This window comes from Coregonus lavaretus (genome assembly GCF_964263955.1).
Source record: "Coregonus lavaretus genome assembly, chromosome: 14".
In the NCBI taxonomy this organism is placed as follows: domain Eukaryota; kingdom Metazoa; phylum Chordata; class Actinopteri; order Salmoniformes; family Salmonidae; genus Coregonus; species Coregonus lavaretus.
Genome location: NC_140001.1, coordinates 3196807 through 3219268, shown reverse-complemented (window position 1 = coordinate 3219268; position 22462 = coordinate 3196807). Strand labels below are relative to the sequence as shown.

The window sequence follows — 22462 nt, the reverse complement described above, 5'->3', positions numbered from 1 at the left end:
TTTATTTTGTTGAATGGAAACTTGTCTTCTGCTTTAGAGTTTGAAGCAGAACTTCAATATCCTCAATGAGGCAATTCATTTTGCAGCATACACATAGTTCATACAGACAAAAAATGCCAATTAAAAAATAACAGACCCGTACCAGTCCAGAAATAAACAGTTGACTAAATTTGTGCAAAATACAAGGTACAGTAGGTTAGCAACATTAAGTACCTGGTTGTCGTCCAGAGGGCGCTGCGCCGGCTTACCCTTGGGGTTCAGCCAGGTGACGAAGAGAAAGTGGTCGTGGAGCGTCTCGGAGTCGTCGTGGCGGTACGTGATGCCATACTTGTTGAGGATGTACTGTGAGAAGTTGGGTTTCTCCACGGTGAGGTTCCTCTCTCCCACCACGACGACCCCATGCTGGGGTAGAGACTTTACCTGGAACCAGATCTCGTGGGAGCTGCGCTGGGGTGTGGGCAGCTTGGACATAAGGTTAGACGCATCCAGCTTGGACTTGTCGATGACGATGCTGTCACCCTCGGTCACCACAGCACCTAGAACGAAACGAGAGACAAGCAGGTATGGAGGACCGAAGCGGCCATAATTACAGTGCATTCAGAAAGTATTCAGACCCCTTCCATTTTCATACATTATTATTATGTTACAGCCTTATTCTAAAATGTATTAAATAAATAAACATACTCATCAATCTACAAACAATACCCCATAATGACAAAGCGAAAACAGTTTTTTTGAAACGTATGCAAATGTATATATAAATGTATATATTAAAAAAAGATACCTTATTTACGTAAGTATTCCGAATCTTTGCTATGAGACTCGAAATTGAGCTCAGGTGCATCCTGTTTCCATTGATAATCCTTGAGATGTTTCTACAAATTGATTGGAGTCCACCTGTGGTAAATTCAATTGATTGGACATGATTTGGAAAGGTACACACCTGTCTATATAAAGGTCCCACAGTTGACAGTGCATGTCAGAACAAAAACCAAGCCATGAGGTCGAAGGAATTGTCCGTAGAGCTCCGAGACAGGATTGTGTCGAGGCACAGATCTGGGGAAGGGTACCAAAACATTTCTGCAGTCTTGAAGGTCCCCAAGAACTCAGTGGCCTCCATCACTCTTAAATGGAAGAAGTTTGGAACCACCAAGACTCTTCCTAGAGCTGGTCGCCCGGCCAAACTGAGCAATCCGGGGAGAAGGGCCTTGGTCAGGGAGGTGACCAAGAACCCGATCGTCACTCTGACAGAGCTCCAGAGTTCCTCTGTGGAGATGGGAGAACCTTCCAGAAGGACAACCATCTCTGCAGCACTCCACCAATCAGGCCTTTATGGTAGAGTAGCCAGATGGAAGCCACTTTTCAGTAAAAGGCACATGACAGCCCACTTGGAGTTTGCCAAAAGGCACCTAAAGGACTCAGACCATGAGACAAGATTCTCTTGTCTGTTGAAACCAAGATTGAACTCTTTGGCCTGAATGCCAAGCGTCACGTCTGGAGGAAACCTGGCACCATCCCTACGGTGAAGCATGGCGGTGGCAACATCATGCTGTGCGGATGTTTTTCAAAGGCAGGGACTGGGAGACTAGTCAGGATCGAGGGAAAGATGAACGGAGCAAAGTACAGAGAGATCCTTGATGAAAACCTGCTCCAGAGCGCTCAGCCCTCAGACTGGGGCGAAGGTTCACCTTCCAACAGGACATCGACCCTAAGCACACAGCCAAGACAACGCAGGAGTGGCTTCGGGAGAAGACTCTGAATGTCCTTGAGTGGCCCAGCCAGAGCCCGGTCTTGAACCCGATCAAACATCTCTGGAGAAACCTGACAATAGCTGTGCAGCAACGCTCCCCATCCAACCTGACAGAGCTTAAGAGGATCTGCAGAGAAGAATGGGAGAAACTCCCCAAATACTGGTGTGCCAAGCTTGTTGCATCATACCCAAGAAGACTTGAGGCTGTAATCACTGCCAAAGGTGCTTTAACAAAGTACTGAGTAAAGGGTCTGAATACTTATGTAAATGTCCTCTGTAGCTCAATTGGTAGAGCACGGCGCTTGTAACGCCAGGGTAGTGTGTTCGATCCCCGGGACCACCCATACACAAAAATTTATGCACGCATGACTGTAAGTCGCTTTGGATAAAAGCGTCTGCTAAATGGCATATTATTATTATTATAAATGTGATATTTCAGTTTTTTTTTTATACATTTGCAAACATTTCTAAAAACCTGTTTTTGCTTTGTCATTCAATTTTAGAATAAGGCTGTAACGTAACAAAATGTGGGAAAGGTCAAGGGGTCTGAATACTTTCCGAATGCACTGTATGTTTGCAATCATTCATCCATTTATTTATTTATCTATTTATGTCTCCATTTATTTAGTTATTCTTGCATTTATTTTTGTTTATGTGTGCATTTATTTAACTCTAATTATGGCAGCTTTAGTCGTCCGTAAGCAGGAACACCTATGGGTTAAAAAATTTAATGATTTGCTAATATTTTGACTGCTAGAATAAATAAGGTGATAGGGGGCAACCTTGTTTAGTACCCCTTAATTGTATAATATTTATTAAATTAACCATTATTTATAACTTTGCATAATGGGTTGTGGTTCTTCACCCATTTCATCAATGATTCACCAAACCTGTGTTAGCGAGGAGCAGTGTCTTGCGGTCGGGTCCAGCATTCTCGTAGGAGATGTCCATCTTGAAGGTCTCATTCTCCAGGGCAGCTGGTGGTGAGGACACTGAGAAGGTCATTGAGTCCATGGCGGACCAGCCAACCGACGCCACGAGACTCTGGATGTACAGAATCTCCCGCTGGTCCACCTGAGACACACAGAGACCAGAAATCAGTGAAGATCGGACGGGCAAGCCCGGAATTCACCACTTTTGTAACCCCTTTTCAACGGAACCAAAACACTAAAAAAGTGTTAGACAAAACACTGAACATCAGAACTTTGGTAAAAACATCCCATCAACGAATAATTGAAGACATGAAGACTTCACATGAGTCGCTTCTTCCGCTAGAGAAGATCTAGTCTGTGGCTGATATTCAGAATGGAAACAGATTTATAATGCATGTCTATTTACTCAGTTGTAGAGAGTGTGACCTGGGGCCTTATCCAATCAAAAACACTGACCACGCTTCCGGTCAAGGCTAAACAACATTGTTCCTGCACTGAATTGGAATTTATTTCCTGTGGAGTTTCCTTCTGTTTGTTTCTCACCATAAATATTGTTTTACTGGATAAATGAATCAGAATACACAGTCTCCCACACAGCGCAAGAAGAGTCTTGTTTTGTCTGCTCCTATAAACTACTTTGGCTGTATGTATCAAGAGTCTCAGAGTAGTAGTGCTGATCCAGGATCAGGTCCCCCCCTGTCTATTTAATCATATTAATTATTATCTAAAAAGGCGAAACTGATCCTTTACCAGCACTCCAACTCAGCGTTGTATGAATATGGACCCTGGTCCCCCCCCCCTGTCCAAATAATCTTATTCATTATGAAAACTGATCCTAAATCAGCACTCTTACTACTATCTCAGGTTCTGCTCTTACCATGGTGTGTGTGTGTAGATAAGGGTTAGGCTTAGTTGTTATGTTCTGCTCTTACCATTGTCTGTGTGAAGGAGGAGACGTCTACAGTAATATTGTCAGCCAGCACCGTCACCAGTCTGCCTAGTTTTGGTCGACGAATCACGTTGAAGGTAATGGTGCGGTTGGACGTGTCGCTCTTGTCATTGGTCACCGCCTGCAGGTCCTCCTTTGTGATTGGTGTAGTAGAGCCTGTTGACGGGTAAACAAACGACCAATGAACACAGTCGCAATCATATTAGCATATCCTAGAACCTACAGGCACACATAATGATACATTAAAGCCTTTAAAGTAAACAAATTCTGGGTAGCTATGTCACAGCAAAACCAACATCATCTCGGTGTTTGAAAATACTTTTACATTTTATGTGGATCTCCTGAAGGTAAGCCATGCTTATGGTCATTGTTATATAGCCTAACTCCCACTTTGTCAAAGTGTTACCAAATGTGTAGGTACGCTTTTATTATGGGTGAACCTCGTCATGAACTCAACACTTCCCACAAAAACAAGGACCAGTCTGACACTCGGCTTCACTGTAACCACACATCACACAAGTTATCCTCCGAAGGCAAACCTGTTGACTCCAGACTATGCTTAACAGTGTCTGAAACAGAGGGAAAACTATTTGATCTTAAAAAACAGTGTGGTAACGACATCACACCCACAAACACATTTTGGAGCCCTGTGAAGTTTTTCACATATAATATAATATATAATATACTGTACGTATATCTCCTGAACAGTGACAGTGGGGAATTCTGAGATGAACAGTCCTATAACCCTACAGCCTTCTACTGAGAGAAGTCTAGCGATTGTGGAGAGGAAACAGGATAAAACAGAGGAGAGAGGGTGATGTTCATTTCTCACTTCCCTCTCTCCCACCCCTCCTCCTCTCTCCTCCTCTCTCCCACCCCTCCTCCTCTCTCCCACCCCTCCTCCTCTCTCCCACCCCTCCTCCTCTCTCCCACCCCTCCTCCTCTCTCCCACCCCTCCTCCTCTCTCCTCCCTCCCACCCCTCCTCCTCTCTCCTCTTCTCTCCCACCCCTCCTCCTCTCTCCCACCCCTCCTCCTCTCTCCTCCCTCCAACCCCTCCTCCTCTCTCCTCCTCTCTCCTACCCCTCCTCCTCTCTCCCAACCCTCCTCCTGTCTCCCACCCCTCCTCCTCTCTCCTCCTCTCTCCCACCTCTCCTCCTCTCTCCCACCTCTCCTCCTCTCTCCCACCTCTCCTCCTCTCTCCCACCCCTCCTCCTCACTCCTTCCTTCTCTCCCCCAGTCCTCTCCAGTGGAAGAAGAGGAGGAGGAGGTCTCATTTTTCTTCGTCATTCATATGGCAGCTTTAGTCGTCCGTAAGCAGGAACACCTATGGGTTAAAAATTTAATGTTTTGCTAATATTTTGACTGCTAGAATAAATAAGGTGATAGGGGGCAACCTTGTTTAGTACCCCTTAATTGTATAATATTCATTAAATTAACCATTATTTATAACTTTGCATAATGGGTTGTGACCTTCTCAGTGTCCTCACCACCAGCTGCCCTGGAGAATGAGACCTTTAAGATGGACATCTCCTACGAGAATGCTGGACCCGACCGCAAGACACTGCTCCTCGCTAAAACAGGTTTGGTGAATCATTGATGAAATGTGTCCCTCAGTCTGACGTTTCCCTCACATAAGTACGTTTATAGTGTGTGGGTGGCCTCTTCCAATACAAGCTATATCATGTACACCGCTACAAGGAGAAGTACACTGCTACATCTATATCAGATCATTACTACTGTTTGCTTTACCTCAGAAATAGAGAAGTACACTGCTACATCTATATCAGATCATTACTACTGTTTGCTTTACCCCAGAAATAGAGAAGTACACTGCTACATCTATATCAGATCATTACTACTGTTTGCTTTACCTCAGAAATAGAGGCATTAAGACAGGCTATTTACATTTAAATTTTTACATTTACGTCATTTAGCAGACACTCTTATCCAGAGCGACTTACAAATTGGTGCATTCACCTTATAGCCAGTGGGATAACCACTTTACAATGTTTTTTTTTTTTTTTTGGGGGGGGGGGGGGGGGGGGGGTAGAAGGATTACTTTATCCTATCCCAGGTATTCCTTAAAGAGGTGGGGTTTCAAATGTCTCCGGAAGGTGGTGAGTGACTCCGCTGTCCTGGCGTCGTGAGGGAGCTTGTTCCACCATTGGGGTGCCAGAGCAGTGAACAGTTTTGACTGGGCTGAGCGGGAACTGTGCTTCCGCAGAGGTAGGGGAGCCAGCAGGCCAGAGGTGGATGAACGCAATGCCCTCGTTTGGGTGTAGGGACTGATCAGAGCCTGAAGGTACGGAGGTGCCGTTCCCCTCACAGCTCCGTAGGCAAGCACCATGACCTTGTAGCAGATGCGAGCTTCAACTGGAAGCCAGTGGAGTGTGCGGAGGAGCAGGGTGACGTGAGAGAACTTGGGAAGGTTGAACACCAGACGGGCTGCGGCATTCTGGATGAGTTGTAGGGGTTTAATGGCACAGGCAGGGAGCCCAGCCAACAGCGAGTTGCAGTAATCCAGACGGGAGATGACAAGTGCCTGGATTAGGACCTGTGCCGCTTCCTGTGTAAGGCAGGGTCGTACTCTCTGAATGTTGTAGAGCATGAACCTACAGGATCGGGTCACCGCCTTGATGTTAGCGGAGAACGACAGGGTGTTGTCCAGGGTCACGCCAAGGCTCTTCGCACTCTGGGAGGAGGACACAATGGAGTTGTCAACCGTGATGGCGAGATCATGTCTTATTTCTGACCATGGTTTTATCCAGCAACCAAATGTAGACCATCTACAAGGATGGACCTTGGAAAAGCACAATGTGTGTTCTGCTTTAGTGCGTCATGAGGAGTTTCAATCACTGCTATAACAAGGACACAAAGAGCACCGTACCTAGTTACACACTTTTGAAAATCAAAACTCCAATATGAATTAAATATAATAACTCCAATGAAATCCGACGAGCGTCAGAGCCGGTGTAGTACGATTCAATCTTAGTCCTGTATTGACTCTGTCTGTTTGATGGTTCGTCGGAGGGCATAAGAAATCCCGCTATGCCCTCCGACGAACCATCAAACAGGCAAAGAGTCAATACAGGACTAAGATTGAATCGTACTACACCGGCTCTGACGCTCGTCGGATGTGGCAGGGCTTGAAAACTATTACAGACTACAAAGGGAAGCACAGCCGCGAGCTTCTCAGCGACACAAGACTTCCAGGCGAGCTAAACCACTTCTATGCTCGCTTCGAGGCAAGCAACACTGAAGCATGCATGAGAGCACCAGCTGTTCCGGATGACTATGTGAACACGCTCTCCGTAGCCGATGTGAGTAAGACTTTTAAGCAGGTCAACATTCACAAGGCCGCAGGGCCAGACGGATTACCAGGACGTGTACTCCGAGCATGTGCTGACCAACTGGCAAGTGTCTTCACTGACATTTTTAACATGTCCCTGACTGAGTCTGTAATACCAACATGTTTCAAGCAGACCACCATAGTCCCCGTGCCCAAGGACTCTAAGATAACCTGCCTAAATGACTACCGACCCGTAGCACTGACGTCTGTAGCCATGAAGTGCTTTGAAAGGCTGGTCATGGCTCACATCAACACCATTATCCCAGAAACCCTAGACCCACTCCAATTTGCATACCGCCCCAACAGATCCACAGATGATGCAATCTCTATTGCACTCCACACTGCCCTTTCCCACCTGGACAAGAGGAACACCTACGTGAGAATGCTATTCATTGACTACAGCTCAGCATTCAACACCATAGTGCCCTCAAAGCTCATCACCAAGCTAAGGATCCTGGGACTAAACACCTCCCTCTGCAACTGGATCCTGGACTTCCTGACTGGCCGCCCCCAGGTGGTAAGGGTAGGTAACAACACATCTGCCACACTGATCCTCAACACGGGGGCCCCTCAGGGGTGCGTGCTCAGTCCCCTCCTGTACTCCCTGTTCACCCATGACTGCATGGCCAGGCACGACTCCAACACCATCATTAAGTTTGCCGACGACACAACAGCGGTAGGCCTGATCACCTACAACAATGAGACAGCCTATAGGGAGGAGGTCAGAGACCTGGCCGTGTGGTGCCAGGATAACAACCTCTCCCTCAACGTGACCAAGACAAAGGGTCGACAGGGCTGTAGTGGAACAGGTTGAGAGCTTCAAGTTCTACCATGGTCCAAACACACCAAGACAGTCGTGAAGAGGGAACGACAAAGCCTATTCCCCCTCAGGAGACTGAAAAGATTTGGCATGGGTCCTCAGATCCTCAAAAAATTCTACAGCTGCACCATCGAGAGCATCCTGACTGGTTGCATCACCGCCTGGTATGGCAACTGCTTGGCCTCCGACCGCAAGGCACTACAGAGGGTAGTGCGTACGGCCCAGTACATCACTGGGGCCAAGCTTCCTGCCATCCAGGACCTCTGTACCAGGCGGTGTCAGAGGAAGGCCCTCAAAATTGTCAAAGACTCCAGCCACCCTAGTCATAGACTGTTCTCTCTGCTACCGCATGGCAAGCGGTACCGGAGTGCCAAGTCTAGGTCCAAATGATTTCTCAACAGCTTCTACCCCCAAGCCATAAGACTCCTGAACAGCTAATCATGGCTACCCGGACTATTTGCACTGCCCCCCCCCCCCCCCCCACCCCATCTTTTTACACTGCTGCTACTCTGTTAATTATTTATGCATAGTCACTTTAACTCTACCCACATGTACATATTACTTCAACTACCTCAACTAGCCGGTGCTCCCGCACATTGACTCTGCACCGGTACCCCCCTGTATATATAGCCTCCCTACTGTTATTTTATTTTACTTCTGCTCTTTTTTTCTCAACACTTCTTTGTTGTTGTTTGATTTAATAACTCCAATCAGATGTATTAATAATACTATATTATGAGGGGAGTCAGTAGCAGAATGGAGTCAGTAGCAGAACAGAGTCAGTAGAAGAATGGTGTCAGTAGCAGAATGGAGTCAGTAGCAGAACGGAGTCAGTAGCAGAATGGAGTCAGTAGCAGAATGGAGTCAGTAGCAGAACAGAGTCATTAGCAGAATGGTGTCAGTAGCAGAATGGAGTCAGTAGCAGAACGGAGTCAGTAGCAGAATGGTGTCAGTAGCAGAATGGAGTCAGTAGCAGAATGAAGTCAGTAGCAGAATGGAGTCAGTAGCAGAACGGAGTCAGTAGCAGAACGGAGTCAGTAGCAGAACGGAGTCAGTAGCAGAACGGAGTCAGTAGCAGAACGGAGTCAGTAGCAGAATGGAGTCAGTAGCTGAATGGAGTCAGTAGCAGAATGGAGTCAGTAGCATAATGGAGTCAGTAGCAGAATGGAGTCAGTAGCAGAATGGAGTCAGTAGCAGAACGGAGTCAGTAGCAGAACGGAGTCAGTAGCAGAATGAAGTCAGTAGCAGAACGGAGTCAGTAGCAGAATGGAGTCAGTAGCAGAATGGAGTCAGTAGCAGAATGGTGTCAGTAGCAGAATGGAGTCAGTAGCAGAATGAAGTCAGTAGCAGAATGGAGTCAGTAGCAGAACGGAGTCAGTAGCAGAACGGAGTCAGTAGCAGAACGGAGTCAGTAGCAGAACGGAGTCAGTAGCAGAACGGAGTCAGTAGCAGAACGGAGTCAGTAGCAGAATGGAGTCAGTAGCAGAACGGAGTCAGTAGCAGAACGGAGTCAGTAGCAGAATGAAGTCAGTAGCAGAACGGAGTCAGTAGCAGAATGAAGTCAGTAGCAGAACGGAGTCAGTAGCAGAATGGTGTCAGTAGCAGAATGGAGTCAGTAGCAGAATGAAGTCAGTAGCAGAACGGAGTCAGTAGCAGAACGGAGTCAGTAGCAGAACGGAGTCAGTAGCAGAACGGAGTCAGTAGCAGAATGGAGTCAGTAGCAGAATGGAGTCAGTAGCATAATGGAGTCAGTAGCAGAACGGAGTCAGTAGCAGAATGGAGTCAGTAGCAGAACGGAGTCAGTAGCAGAACGGAGTCAGTAGCAGAACGGAGTCAGTAGCAGAATGGAGTCAGTAGCAGAACGGAGTCAGTAGCAGAATGGAGTCAGTAGCAGAATGGAGTCAGTAGCAGAACGGAGTCAGTAGCAGAACGGAGTCAGTAGCAGAACGGAGTCAGTAGCAGAATGGAGTCAACTTGTGTGTAGATGGAAAGCTTTATATCACAAAGCTAGAAAAACAAGAAGTTTCAAGTGGCATAGAGGAGGTTGAGAAACCTTATCAGCTGTGTGCACGCCAGTAGAGCAGACACAAACAGACACAGACCCTTAAAGCTGCAATCTGCAGAAGCTACATCCATTTCTGGACGTAGTGATATGTACTCAATGATTATTTTATAATGTAACTTATAAATGCCCCATGAGCTTAGTTCAACTGTCGTACCCCACCACAACCCAAAATATAAGCTTGTTTCACTCCAATGTTTGTAAACATTGTAAATGTAATGAAACACTATATAGCCTCAAATAGATGTTAAGTCCCCTATTTGGGGCACTTTGAGCGGTTCTGGACCGGTTCCGACTGATTTTGGTGTACAATGCATTCCTGTAAACGTCATAGGGTCCAGTGTCTTACAGTGCAAGAGAGCCCCATCTCTCTGCTCCAGAAAGCCCCATCTCTCTGCTCTCCGCTCCCAGCGGGGCTGAAGTGCCTTATAGTGCCAGAAAGCCCCATCTCTCTGCTCCAGAAAGCCCCATCTCTCTGCTCTCCGCTCCCAGCGGGGCTGAAGTGCCTTATAGTGCCAGAAAGCCCCATCTCTCTGCTCTCCGCTCCCAGCGGGGCTGAAGTGCCTTATAGTGCCAGAAAGCCCCATCTCTCTGCTCCAGAAAGCCCCATCTCTCTGCTCTCCAATCCAGAGAAAGGAACGGTTTCCTGTGTCTGTCAAACTCACAGCTGCGCTTGCAATAGTGCATACAAAACGGGAGAATCTAGCAGATGCAACAATACTAGTTTCATCTCGCTGTGATATTCTCAGCCGGATATCGAGCTCTCAACATTAAAAAATAAGAAATAATTTCATAGAATTGAACTAAGACCACTTTCTCTTGGTCACAGATAGACAAAATCACTTTGTTTTTTTCATGGGACCTATGTGTGCACACGCTTGACTTTAAAAATGGCAGAGTAATATTTGTACAGTCCAAATGACTGCTTTAGCGATTCTAGTGTGGGTTTTATAATAAAGACATGTAATTTAACTGTAAAAATGCATTACCTTTTAATGTGGCATGAACACAACAAGTCATGATGCATGTTCATCCAAAATAATTCCAGCATCCGAGCACTGCACACCCGCCAACTTCAATTTGCAAGTGGCTGAAACTCTCTCACCGGAGAAAGCATCCGAGCGAGCGAAACAGCGCCCCTCTGTCTTACTATACGTAGCCCATGTATCTGATGCTGTCTGGACAAAAATAATATTACATGCAATACTCTTTTGGTCCAGACAGTGTTAGATACAAGGGCCACACATACAGATACAGAGGGGCGCTGTTTCACTCGCTCTGATGATTTATCTGAGATTGATGCGTCTTTCTGTCGGCGCCATCTCTGTTAAATAAAATTATAAATATTGAAATATTTAATCTGGACGGGGAAGGAGTTACGCCCCCTAAGGCCTGCCCACAATGCCGGCCCTGAACTGAAGTTGTAATGAGTCTACATGGTGAATGGTGTCTCTGCGCCGCTCAGTGAACGTTTAGGAGAAAATTATCTGTCAGCAGTTATATGATTTGGTTCCAATATTGTACTGTCACTACAGTGCCTTCAGAAAGTATTCATACCCCTTGACATCATACCAAAGGTCAAGCATGGTGGTGGTGGTGTGATGGTTTGGGGATGCTTTGCTGCCTCAGGACCTGGACGACTTGCCTTAATAGAAGGAACCATGAATTCTGCTCTGTATCAGAGAATTCTACAGGAGAATGTCAGACCATCCGTCTGTGAGCTGAAGCGCAGCTGGGTCATGCAGCAAGACTCCCGAGTGGCGCAGTGGTCTAAGGCGCTGCATCGCAGTGCTAGCTGTGCCACTAGAGATCCTGGTTCGAATCCAGGCTCTGTCGTGACCGGGAGTCCCATGGGGCGGCGCACAATTGGCCCGGCGTCGTCCAGGGTAGGGGAGGGAATGGCAGGCAGGGATGTAGCTCAGTTGGTAGAGCATGGTGTTTGCAACGCCAGGGTTGTGGGTTCGATTCCCAGTATGAAAAATTAAAAAATAATGTATGCACTGGCTAACTGTAAGTCGCTCTGGATAAGAGCGTCTGCTAAATGACTAAAATGTAAATGTAAGACAATGATCCAAAACACACAATCAAGTCTACATGAAAATTGCTAAAAAGTAACAAATTGGAAGTTTTGGAATGGCCTAGTCAAAGTCCAGACCTAATCCCAATTGAGATGTTGTGGCAGGACTTGAAACTGTCACGTACGTTAAGAGTACATGTTTATTTAACTAATAAACACACGACACAGTAACCAAAATAACACACTTAACCGTGACCGTCCAAAGGGCTAACACACAAGCCTAAACAGGAACACAACAAGATCCCACAACACAGGCAGGAAAACTGGCTGCCTAAGTATGATCCCCAATCAGAGACAACGAGCGACAGCTGCCTCTGATTGGGAACCACACCCGGCCAAACATAGAAATACAAACCTAGAATATTCACACCCTGACCAAACTAGCTAGAGTTCTATAGGCCAGGGCGCGACAGAAACGAGCAGTTCACGCTTGAAAACCCACACATCACTGAGTTAAAGCAGTTCTGCATGGAAGAGTGGGCCAAAATTCCTCCACACGACCTGAGAGACTGATCAACAACTACAGGAAGCATTTGGTTGGAGTCATTGCAGCTAAAGGTGGCACAACCAGTAATTGAGTGTAAGAGGGCAATTACTTTTTCACACAGGGGAATTGGGTGTTGCATAACTTTGTTTATGAAATAAATGAAATAAATATGTAATTATTGTGTTATTTGTTCACTTATGTTCCCTTTATCTAATATTAGGTTTTGGTTGAAGATCTGATTATATTCAGTATCACAAATATGCAAAAGTAGAGAAAATTAGAAAGGGGGCAAATACTTTTTCATAGCAATGTTCTATCGATTCCCTGGGTCATTTCATGTTTTCATGTGTATCTGAGTTATTGGCGTTCAAGCAGGCAGAAATACGGCCAGTTTGACGTAGCACCGTGATAAAGTCACTTTCACTACACTGGAAGTTAATAGGAATAAAACATTTAGATTGCGAAAACGTCTATCATTCATGTTAGATTTCAATACTGGCTGATGTCATAACTCGGGAGGATGTCTTCTCTCGAATGAGCCATTGATCATATTTTTGCGATATTCCTGCCTCAAGAAATTTGTAATTTAACGGAGAGTTTAGAAATTTTTTCCAATTTGTCTGCCTCTTTAGTCCAGGGTGCATTGCATGCTGCCGTTGCCAGAGATATTATAGAAAGGAGATAGGAATCCAATGAATGTAGGAACATTTAACGCCCCACCCAGCAGACTGTCGACCAATTGCGTTCACGTTGTCATGCTGCGTCACGCGGTTGCTTAGCTAATCGTCACACAGTCCCTTCCCAAAGTCAGTGTATATGTCGAGAAACATGCTTATTTTCCTCTTTTTTATTTTATTTATTTCACCTTTATTTAACCAGGTAAACCAGTTGAGAACAAGTTCTCATTTACAACTGCGACCTGGCCAAGATAAAGCAAAGCAGTGCGATAAAAACAACAACACAGAGTTACATATGGGGTAAAACAAAACAAAGTCAAAAATACAACAGAAATACATATAATATACAGTGTGCAAATTTAGCAAGTTATGGAGGTAAGGCAATAAAATAGGCTATAGTGCAAAATAATTACAATTAGTATTAACACTGGAATGATAGATGTGCAAGAGATGATGTGAAAATAGAGATACTGGGGTAAAAATGAGCAAAATAAATAACAATATAGGGATGAGGTAGTTGGGCGGGCTAATTTCAGATCGGCTTTGTACAGGTGCAGTGATCGGTAAGGTGCTCTGACAACTGATGCTTAAAGTTAGTGAGGGAGATAAGTGTCTCCAGCTTCAGAGATTTTTGCAATTTGTTCCAGTCATTGGCAGCAGAGAACTGGAAGGAATTGCGGCCAAAGGAGGTGTTGGCTTTGGGGATGACCAGTGAGATATACCCGCTGGAGCGCAGACTACGGGTGGGTGTTGCTATGGTGACCAATGAGCTAAGATAAGGCGGGGATTTGCCTAGCAGTGATTTATAGATGGCCTGGAGCCAGTGGGTTTGGCGACGAATATGTAGTGAGGACCAGCCAACAAGAGCGTACAGGTCACAGTGGTGGGTATTATATGGGGCTTTGGAGACAAAACGGATGGCACTGTGATAGACAACATCCAATTTGCTGAGTAGAGTGTTGGAGGCTATTTTGTAAATTACATCGCCGAAGTCAAGGATCGGTAGGATAGTCAGTTTTACGAGGGCATGTTTGGCAGCATGAGTGAAGGAGGCTTTGTTGCGAAATAGGAAACCGATTCTAGATTTAACTTTGGATTGGAGATTCTTAATGTGAGTCTGGAAGGAGAGTTTACAGTCTAACCAGACACCTAGATATTTGTAGTTGTCCACATACTCTAGGTCAGACCCGTCGAGAGTAGTGATTCTAGTCGGGTGGGCGGGTGCAAGCAGCGTTCGGTTGAAGAGCATGCATTTAGTTTTACTAGTGTTTAAGAGCAGTTGGAGGCTACTGAAGGAGTGTTGTATGGAATTGAAGCTCGTTTGGAGGTTTGTTAACACAGTGTCCAATGAAGGGCCAGATGTATACAAAATGGTGTCGTCTGCGTAGAGGTGGATCTGAGAGTCACCAGCAGCAAGAGCGACGTCATTGATATACACAGAGAAAAGAGTCGGCCCAAGAATTGAACCCTGTGGCACCCCCATAGAGACTGCCATAGGTCCAGACAACAGGCCCTCCGATTTGACACATTGAACTCTATCTGAGAAGTAGTTGGTGAACCAGGCGAGGCAGTCATTTGAGAAACCAAGGCTATTTATTCTGCCAATAAGAATGCGGTGGTTGACAGAGTCGAAAGCCTTGGCCAGGTCAATGAAAACGGCTGCACAGTACTGTCTATTATCAATCGCGGTTATAATATCGTTTAGGACCTTGAGCGTGGCTGAAGTGCACCCATGACCAGCTCGGAAACCGGATTGCATAGCGGAGAAGGTACGGTGGGATTCGAAATGGTCGGTGATCTGTTTGTTGACTTGGCTTTCAAAAACTTTTGAAAGGCAGGGCAGGATGGATATGGGTCTGTAACAGTTTGGATCTAGAGTGTCACCCCCTTTGAAGAGGGGGATGACCGCGGCAGCTTTCCAATCTCTGGGGATCTCAGACGTTACGAAAGAGAGGTTGAACAGGCTAGTAATAGGGGTTGCGACAATTTCGGCGGCTAGTTTTAGAAAGAAAGGGTCCAGATTGTCTAGCCCAGATGATTTGTAGGGGTCCAGATTTTGCAGCTCTTTTAGAACATCAGCTGTCTGGATTTGTGTGAAGGAGAAGCGGGGGGGGCATGGGCAAGTTGCAGCGGAGGGTGCAGAGCTGGTGGCCAGGGTAGTGGTAGCCAGGTGGAAAGCATGGCCAGCCATAGCAAAATGCTTGTTGAAATTCTCGATTATTGTAGATTTATCGGTGGTGATAGTGTTTCCTAGCCTCAGTGCAGTGGGCAGCTGGGAGGAAGTGCTCTTATTTTCCATGGACTTTACAGTGTCCCAAAACTTTTTGGAGTTAGTGCTACAGGATGCAAATTTCTGTTTGAAAAAGTTAGCCTTTGCTTTCCTAACTGCTTGTGTATATTGGTTCCTAACTTCCCTGAAAAGTTGCATATCGCGGGGGCTATTTGATGCTAATGCAGTACGCCACAGGATGTTTTTGTGCTGGTCAAGGGCAGTCAAGTCTGAGGAGAACCAGGGGCTATATCTGTTCTTAGTTCTGTATTTTTTGAATGGGGCATGTCTATTTAAGATTGAGAGGAAATTACTTTTAAAGAACAACCAGGCATCCTCTACTGACGGAATGAGATCTATATCCATCCAGGATACCTGGGCCAGGTCAATTAGGAAGGCCTGCTCGCTGAAGTGTTTTTGGGAGCGTTTGACAGTGATGAGGGGTGGTCGTTTGACCGCGGACCCGTTACGGACGCAGGCAATAAAGCAGTGATCGCTGAGATCCTGGTTGAAGACAGCGGAGGTGTATTTAGAGGGTAAGTTAGTCAGGATGATATCTATGAGGGTACCCATGTTTACGGATTTAGGGTTGTACCTGGTAGGTTCGTTGATAATTTGTGTGAGATTGAGGGCATCTAGTTTAGATTGTAGGATGGCCGGGGTGTTAAGCATATCCCAATTTAGGTCACCAAGCAGTACGAACTCTGAGGATAGATGGGGGGCAATCAATTCACATATGGTGTCCAGGGCACAGCTGGGGGCTGAGGGGGGTCTGTAGCAAGCGGCAACAGTGAGAGATTTATTTCTGGAAAGGTGGATTTTTAGAAGTAGAAGCTCAAACTGTTTGGGCACAGACCTGGATAGTATGATGGAGCTCTGCAGGCTATCTCTACAGTAGATTGCAACTCCACCCCCTTTGGCAGTTCTATCTAGACGGAAAATGTTATAGTTGGGGATGGAAATTTCAGAATTTTTGGTGGCCTTCCTAAGCCAGGATTCAGACACTGCTAGAACATCAGGGTTGGCGGAGTGTGCTAACGCAGTGAATAACTCAAACTTAGGAAGGAGGCTTCTGATATTTATGTGCAGAAAACCAAGACTTTTACGGTTACAGAAGTCAACAAATGATAGCTCCTGGGGAGTAGGAGTGATACTGGGGGCTGCAGGGCCTGGGTTAGCCTCTACATCACCAGAGGAACAGAGGAGGACTAGAATAAGGATACGACTAAAGGCTTTAAGAACTGGTCTTCTAGTGCGTTGGGTACATAGAATAAAGGGGGCAGTTCTCCGGGCGTTGTAGAAAAGATTCAGGGCATTATGTACAGAAAAGGATATGGAAGGATATGAGTACAGTTCAGGTAACCCTAAGCGTTGGGTAACAATGAAAGAGATAGCGTCATTGGAGGCATCGATTGAGCCGGTCTCGGCGTGTATGGGGGGAGGAACAAAGGAACTATATGAGGCAGTTTGAGAGGGACTAGGGGTTCTACAGTGAAATTGTATAATAAGAACTAACCCAAACACCTCTAAAGTATGTAATGTCACGATTCCAAAGCTATATGATACTACAGATAGCAAGTTAATTATCTCACATCTCTGAAAATATTTGTAATGTTGTACTTCTTGTTGACGAAATTCGTGCTAATGTTGGGTTTTTGAGCTAGCTCCCAATAGACTCCTATTCACTCCTTGAAGGAGAGCGCTCCTTCTCCCAGAATCGCCCAGAATGCACCGCGTGGCCTATTGACGTAGCATGGGCAACGTTTCCCATCTCCTCAAAAGTATATCTGCCGTTGCGAATGTTAGACTCCACACTGTGAGTCACATCGATTTGCAGGTTGAACATGGTGAGACTGTAGACTCCTAAATTGAAGTGCAGTTTGTTTAGGTGATTTTACAGCTAACTAGCTACCTCACATGCTGATATTGTCTTTGGTATTATTGTGTGTAGATACATTTGCTAGCTAGCTAGCCTGCAAGCCCAAAGAGAGAGCATTGCATTGTGGATTTTGTAGTCAACTTGAGCTGCAACAGATTTCCACAATGATTTTCCATGTTTCTATCAACCTTATTATAACGGCAAAATGAAACATTTGTTCACAAAAAATATTGTTCTCACATATTAGTGTTAAAGGAATGAGTGGTTTTAGGTGGATTTTTCTTTTAAACTCTTAACTGTTTTAAAGTCACCATTGGCCTCATGGGGAAATCCCTGAGCAGTTTCCTTCCTCTCCGGCAACTGAGTTAGAAAGGACATCTTTGTAGTGACTGGGTGTATTGATACACCATCCAAAGTGTAATTAATAACTTCACCATGCTCAAAGGGATATTCAACATCTGCTTTTAAAATGTTTACCCATCAACCAATAGGTGCCCTTCCTTGCGAGGCATTGGAAAACCTCCCTGGTCTTTGTGGTTGAATCTGTGTTTGAAATTCACTGCTCGACTGAGGGACCTTACAGATAATTGTATGTGTGGGGTACAGAGATGAGGTAGTTATTCAAAAATCATGTTAAACACTATTATTGCACACAGACTGAGTCCATGGAACTTATTATGTGACTTGTTAAACACATTTTTACTCCTGAACTTGTTTAGGCTTGCTAAAAACATAATTCCACTTTGACATTATGGGGTATTGTCTGTAGGCCAATGACACAAAATCTCATTTTAACCATTTTAAATTCAGGCTGTAAAACAACAAAATGTGGAAAAAGTCAAGGGGTGTGAATACTTTCTGAAGGCACTGTAAGTTTTATTATTTATTATTATTTTATTTATTTATAAGAAGTTATATGAAATATAACATTTTATAGTAAGTTTATAATTTGATTGTTACTATATTTAGAAAGAATTGCCGTCATTTCAAGCCCAAAAAAAAATGCTTTTTCATATTTTCATTATATTATCTATGTACTTGAGCTTGTATCCTCAAAAGTGAATACACCTCAGCAATTTATAACTATTGTTTTTTTTTACCAGAAATGTTCCAGACCTTTCTAAAACTATGCAGCACCACTTATTGTTATGGCCATCTCGTGAAAAATAATTACGTTTGGGTATGTCTATTTAGGCGGAAATCAAAATGTTGCCCTATAATACTTTTGAAGGCCTCCCGAGTTGCACAGCGGTCTAAGGCACTGCATCGCAGTGTGCCGGCGTCACTACAGCCTAGGGTTCAATCTCAGGCTGTGTCACAAACGGCCGTGACGGGGAGTCCGATATATGGCGGCGCACAATTGGCCCAGCGTCGTCCGTGTTAGGGGAGGGTTTGGCCGGGGGGGCTTTACTTGGCTCATCGAGCTCTAGCGACTCCTTGTGGCGGGCCGGGCGCCTGCAGGCTGACTTCGGTCGTCAGTTGAACGGTGTTTCCTCCGACACATTGGTGCAACTGGCTTCCGGGTTAAGTGAGCGGGTGTTAAGAAGCGTGGCTTGGCGGGTCATGTTTCGGAGGACGCATGACTCAACCTTCACCTCTCCCGAGCCCGTTGGGGAGTTGCAGCGATGAGACAGGATCGTAATCACGAAATTGGGGAGAAAAAGGGGGTAACATTTTTTATTAAAATTACAACTATAATTTTTATATCTTGGATGGTCAGTCCTTGCATCAATAAGTCTGTCAGAACATATCAGTTTTTCTGCCGGAATCACTGAATCACTGGACCTTTAATACCGGATCATCGCAACTAGCTAGCTGCAACCAAATGGATGTAGTTGTTGGCTAATCAGCCCTGAGCTAGCCTCGAGCCAGGCCCATCTCCCGGCTATCTACCTCTCTGTCAACCGGACGGGACCTCCTAGTGTTGACACGGAGCCCTGCCGATCCAACACGACTGGTCTGCCGACAAAATCGTCTGATGTGGTTTCAACAGGCTTCCCGTTACGACGTCGACCACGAAGATCCATCTGCTAGACCCGGCCCGCTAGCACATGCAAGCCGTGGCCTCTTGCTCGCCAGTGCTGTAGAAGCTCCGAACTACCTCCGAACTCTTCTATTGCTGTTCACCGGACCTTATGATAACTCAGCTATACAGCTGATGCCTGCTGGACTGTTCCTTTATACGGTACCGCATCCTGTTTATGTTTAGCCTCAGCCCAAACTGTGTCGTCATTAGCAGCTGTTGTCTTAGCTCTCTCAAATTACACCTGTGATTGCTTTATGCCTCTCGCCCATGTCAATATGCCTTGCTTATTTCTGTTTCGGTTATTTCTTATTGTACTATTTCACTGTAGATCCCCCAGCCCAGCTCAACCTGCCTTAGATAGCTCCTTTGTCCCACCCACCATACACGCGGAGACCGGCTCAATTGGTGCCTCCAGTGATGCTATCTCTTTCATCGTAACCCAACGCTTAGGTTTACCTCCACTGTACTCATATCCTTCCATATCCTTGTCTGTACATAATGGGCTGAATCTATTCTATAACGCCTGGAAATCTGCCCCTTTTTTTCTCTGTACCCAACGCACCAGAAGACCAGTTCTTAAAGCCTTTAGCCGTATCCTTATTCTATTCCTCCTCTGTTCCTCTGGTGATGTAGAGGTTAACCCAGGCCCTGTAGCCCCCAGTATCACTCCTTCTCCCCAGGCGTTATCATTTGTTGACTTCTGTAACCGTAAAAGCCTTGGTTTCTTGCACGTTAACATCCGAAGCCTCCTCCCTAAGTTTGAGCTATTCACTGCGTTAGCACACTCCGCCAACCCTGATGTTCTAGCAGTGTCTGAATCTTGGCATAGGAAGGCCACCAAAAATGCAGAAATGTCCATCCCCAACTACAACATTTTCCGTCTCGATAGAACTGCCAAAGGGGGTGGGGTTGCAATCTACTGTAGAGATAGCCTGCAGAGCTCTATCGTACTATCCAGGTCTGTGCCCAAACAGTTTGAGCTCCTACTTCTAAAAATCCACCTTTCCAGAAATAAGTCTCTCACTGTTGCCGTTTGCTACAGACCCCCCACAGCTCCGAGCTGTGCCCTGGACACCATATGTGAACTGATTGTCCCCGATCTATCCTCAGAGTTCGTACTGCTTGGTGACCTAAACTGGGATATGCTTAACACCCCGGCCGTCCTACAATCTAAACTAGATGCCCTCAATCTCACACAAATTATCAACGAACCTACCAGGTACAACCCTAAATCCGTAAACATGGGTACCCTCATAGACATCATCCTGACTAACTTACCCTCTAAATACACCTCCGCTGTCTTCAACCAGGATCTCAGCGATCACTGCCTTAATGCTTGCGTCCGTAATGGGTCCGTGGTCAAACGACCACCCCTCATCACTGTCAAACGCTCCCTAAAACTCTTAGTGTGTATAGTGTGTAGTGTGTACGCCAGCTAGCAAACAAAGCACAGGGCTGGGTCACTCTGTCTATATTTAGCTGGGTCAGTCAGTCTATATTTAGCTGGGTCAGTCAGTCTATATTTAGCTGGGTCAGTCAGTCTGGGTATTAAAAGTAGAGTATGACTCCTCTGTTCCTAAATAAAGCAGTGATGAAATGATGATTCCATCCTTTTGGTGCTTTAACGACGACTCACTGTGGCCGAGCCGAGCTAGGGTTAGCCCCCTGGGTTATTCAATCAAATGGATTTTGACTATAAGATTAGTTTGAATAGATAACTAAGGTTACATACAGTAGAGAAGACCATAGACTAGTGTTGGGTGGAGGCTTTCAATGTTTAGTCTCTTGCGACAAATCAAACGTTTTGATTTTGGTTCTGGGTGTAGAAGTTACTCAATGTTGGCCCTAGGCTTAAGAGAGGGGAGGTGTCCCCTTGACAGGATAAACCAGGTGGGCTCGTCTCAGATTCCACTGTGAAAAGCCTGATTTCACCTCTGCGCTCATGAATGTTTGCCAGTCGTCCACTGTGAAAAGCCTGATCTCATCTCTGTCTGTGCCAGTCCTCTGAGCTTTTATTTTTTACTTTTATTCAATATAGGTTCCCACAGCAGCAGACACCAGTTCAACTTATGTGTATATACACAGAGTGTACAAAACATTAAGAACACCTGCTCTTTCCAGGACATAGACTGACCAGGTGAATCCAGTTGAAAGCTATCATCCCTTATTGATGTCACCTGTTAAATCCACTTCAATCAGTGTAGATGAAGGGGCGGAGACAGGTTAAAGAAGGATTTTTAAGCCTTGAGACAATTGAGACATGGATTGTGTACGTGTGCCATTCAGATGGTGAATGGGCAAGACAAAATATTTAAGTGCCTTTGAACGGGGTATGGTAGTAGGTGCCAGGCGCACCGGTTTATGTCAAGAACTACAACGCTGCTGGGTTTTTCACGCTCAACAGTTTCCCGTGTGTATCAAGAATGGTCCACCAACCAAAGGACTTCCAGCCAACTTGACACAACCGTGGGAAGCATTGGAGTCAACATGGGGCCAGCATTCCTGTGGAACGCTTTCGAACACCTTGTAGAGTCCATGCCCCGACAAATTGAGGCTGTTCTGATGGCAAAAAGGGGGGGTGCATCTCAATATTAATGTTTCGTACACTCAGTGATCACACAGAGGAGGTCTGTGATATGGTTTTATAAAACTATGTACACACATATAGCCAAACTTTGACTGTCCTGGCACATATGACTGGCAAACCTTCATGAGTCAACCGTAACTGTCCTCTCTCCCTCACACCCAGGTCAGCAATTGTTTTATTTTGCAATTAAAGTCTTTCAACTGAAGTGTTCAGGGAAATACTGACATTGATGGGGGTAGATTTTTGTCAATATTACTGTCAATTTAAGGAACTAAAACATTTACATTGAATATAGAAGGGGAAATAAAAAAGAAGAAGAAGATTATAGAAATAGAAGAGAGAATACTAGTTCCTTTTGTGCAGTTGAAACATTTGAGAGAGAGAGGGAGAGAGAGAGAGAGAGAGAGAGAGAGAGGAGAGAGAGAGAGGAGAGAGAGAGAGAGAGAGAGAGAGAGAGAGAGAGAGAGAGAGAGAGAGAGAGAGAGAGAGAGAGAGAGAGAGAGAGAGAGAGAGAGAGAGAGAGAGAGAGAGAGAGAGACCTCTACTATCACGTATCTACAACACAATATCCATGTGTACGTGTGTGTAGAGTGCGTA

General features: G+C 45.5%; 1 protein-coding gene across 1 annotated transcript in view; it reads right to left on the bottom strand.

Annotated features, from left to right (window-relative positions):
• Window positions 1-22462, bottom strand: part of cspg4ba (chondroitin sulfate proteoglycan 4ba) — a gene marked incomplete at its 5' end in the record, with an annotated part of 45279 nt that overhangs the window by 2223 nt on the left and 20594 nt on the right. Inside the window, 3 exons of the mRNA XM_084177376.1 lie at window positions 214-536; window positions 2641-2824; window positions 3615-3787. Coding sequence (XP_084033502.1) covers window positions 214-536; window positions 2641-2824; window positions 3615-3787 — 680 coding nt within the window. The remainder of the gene's footprint in view (window positions 1-213; window positions 537-2640; window positions 2825-3614; window positions 3788-22462) is intronic.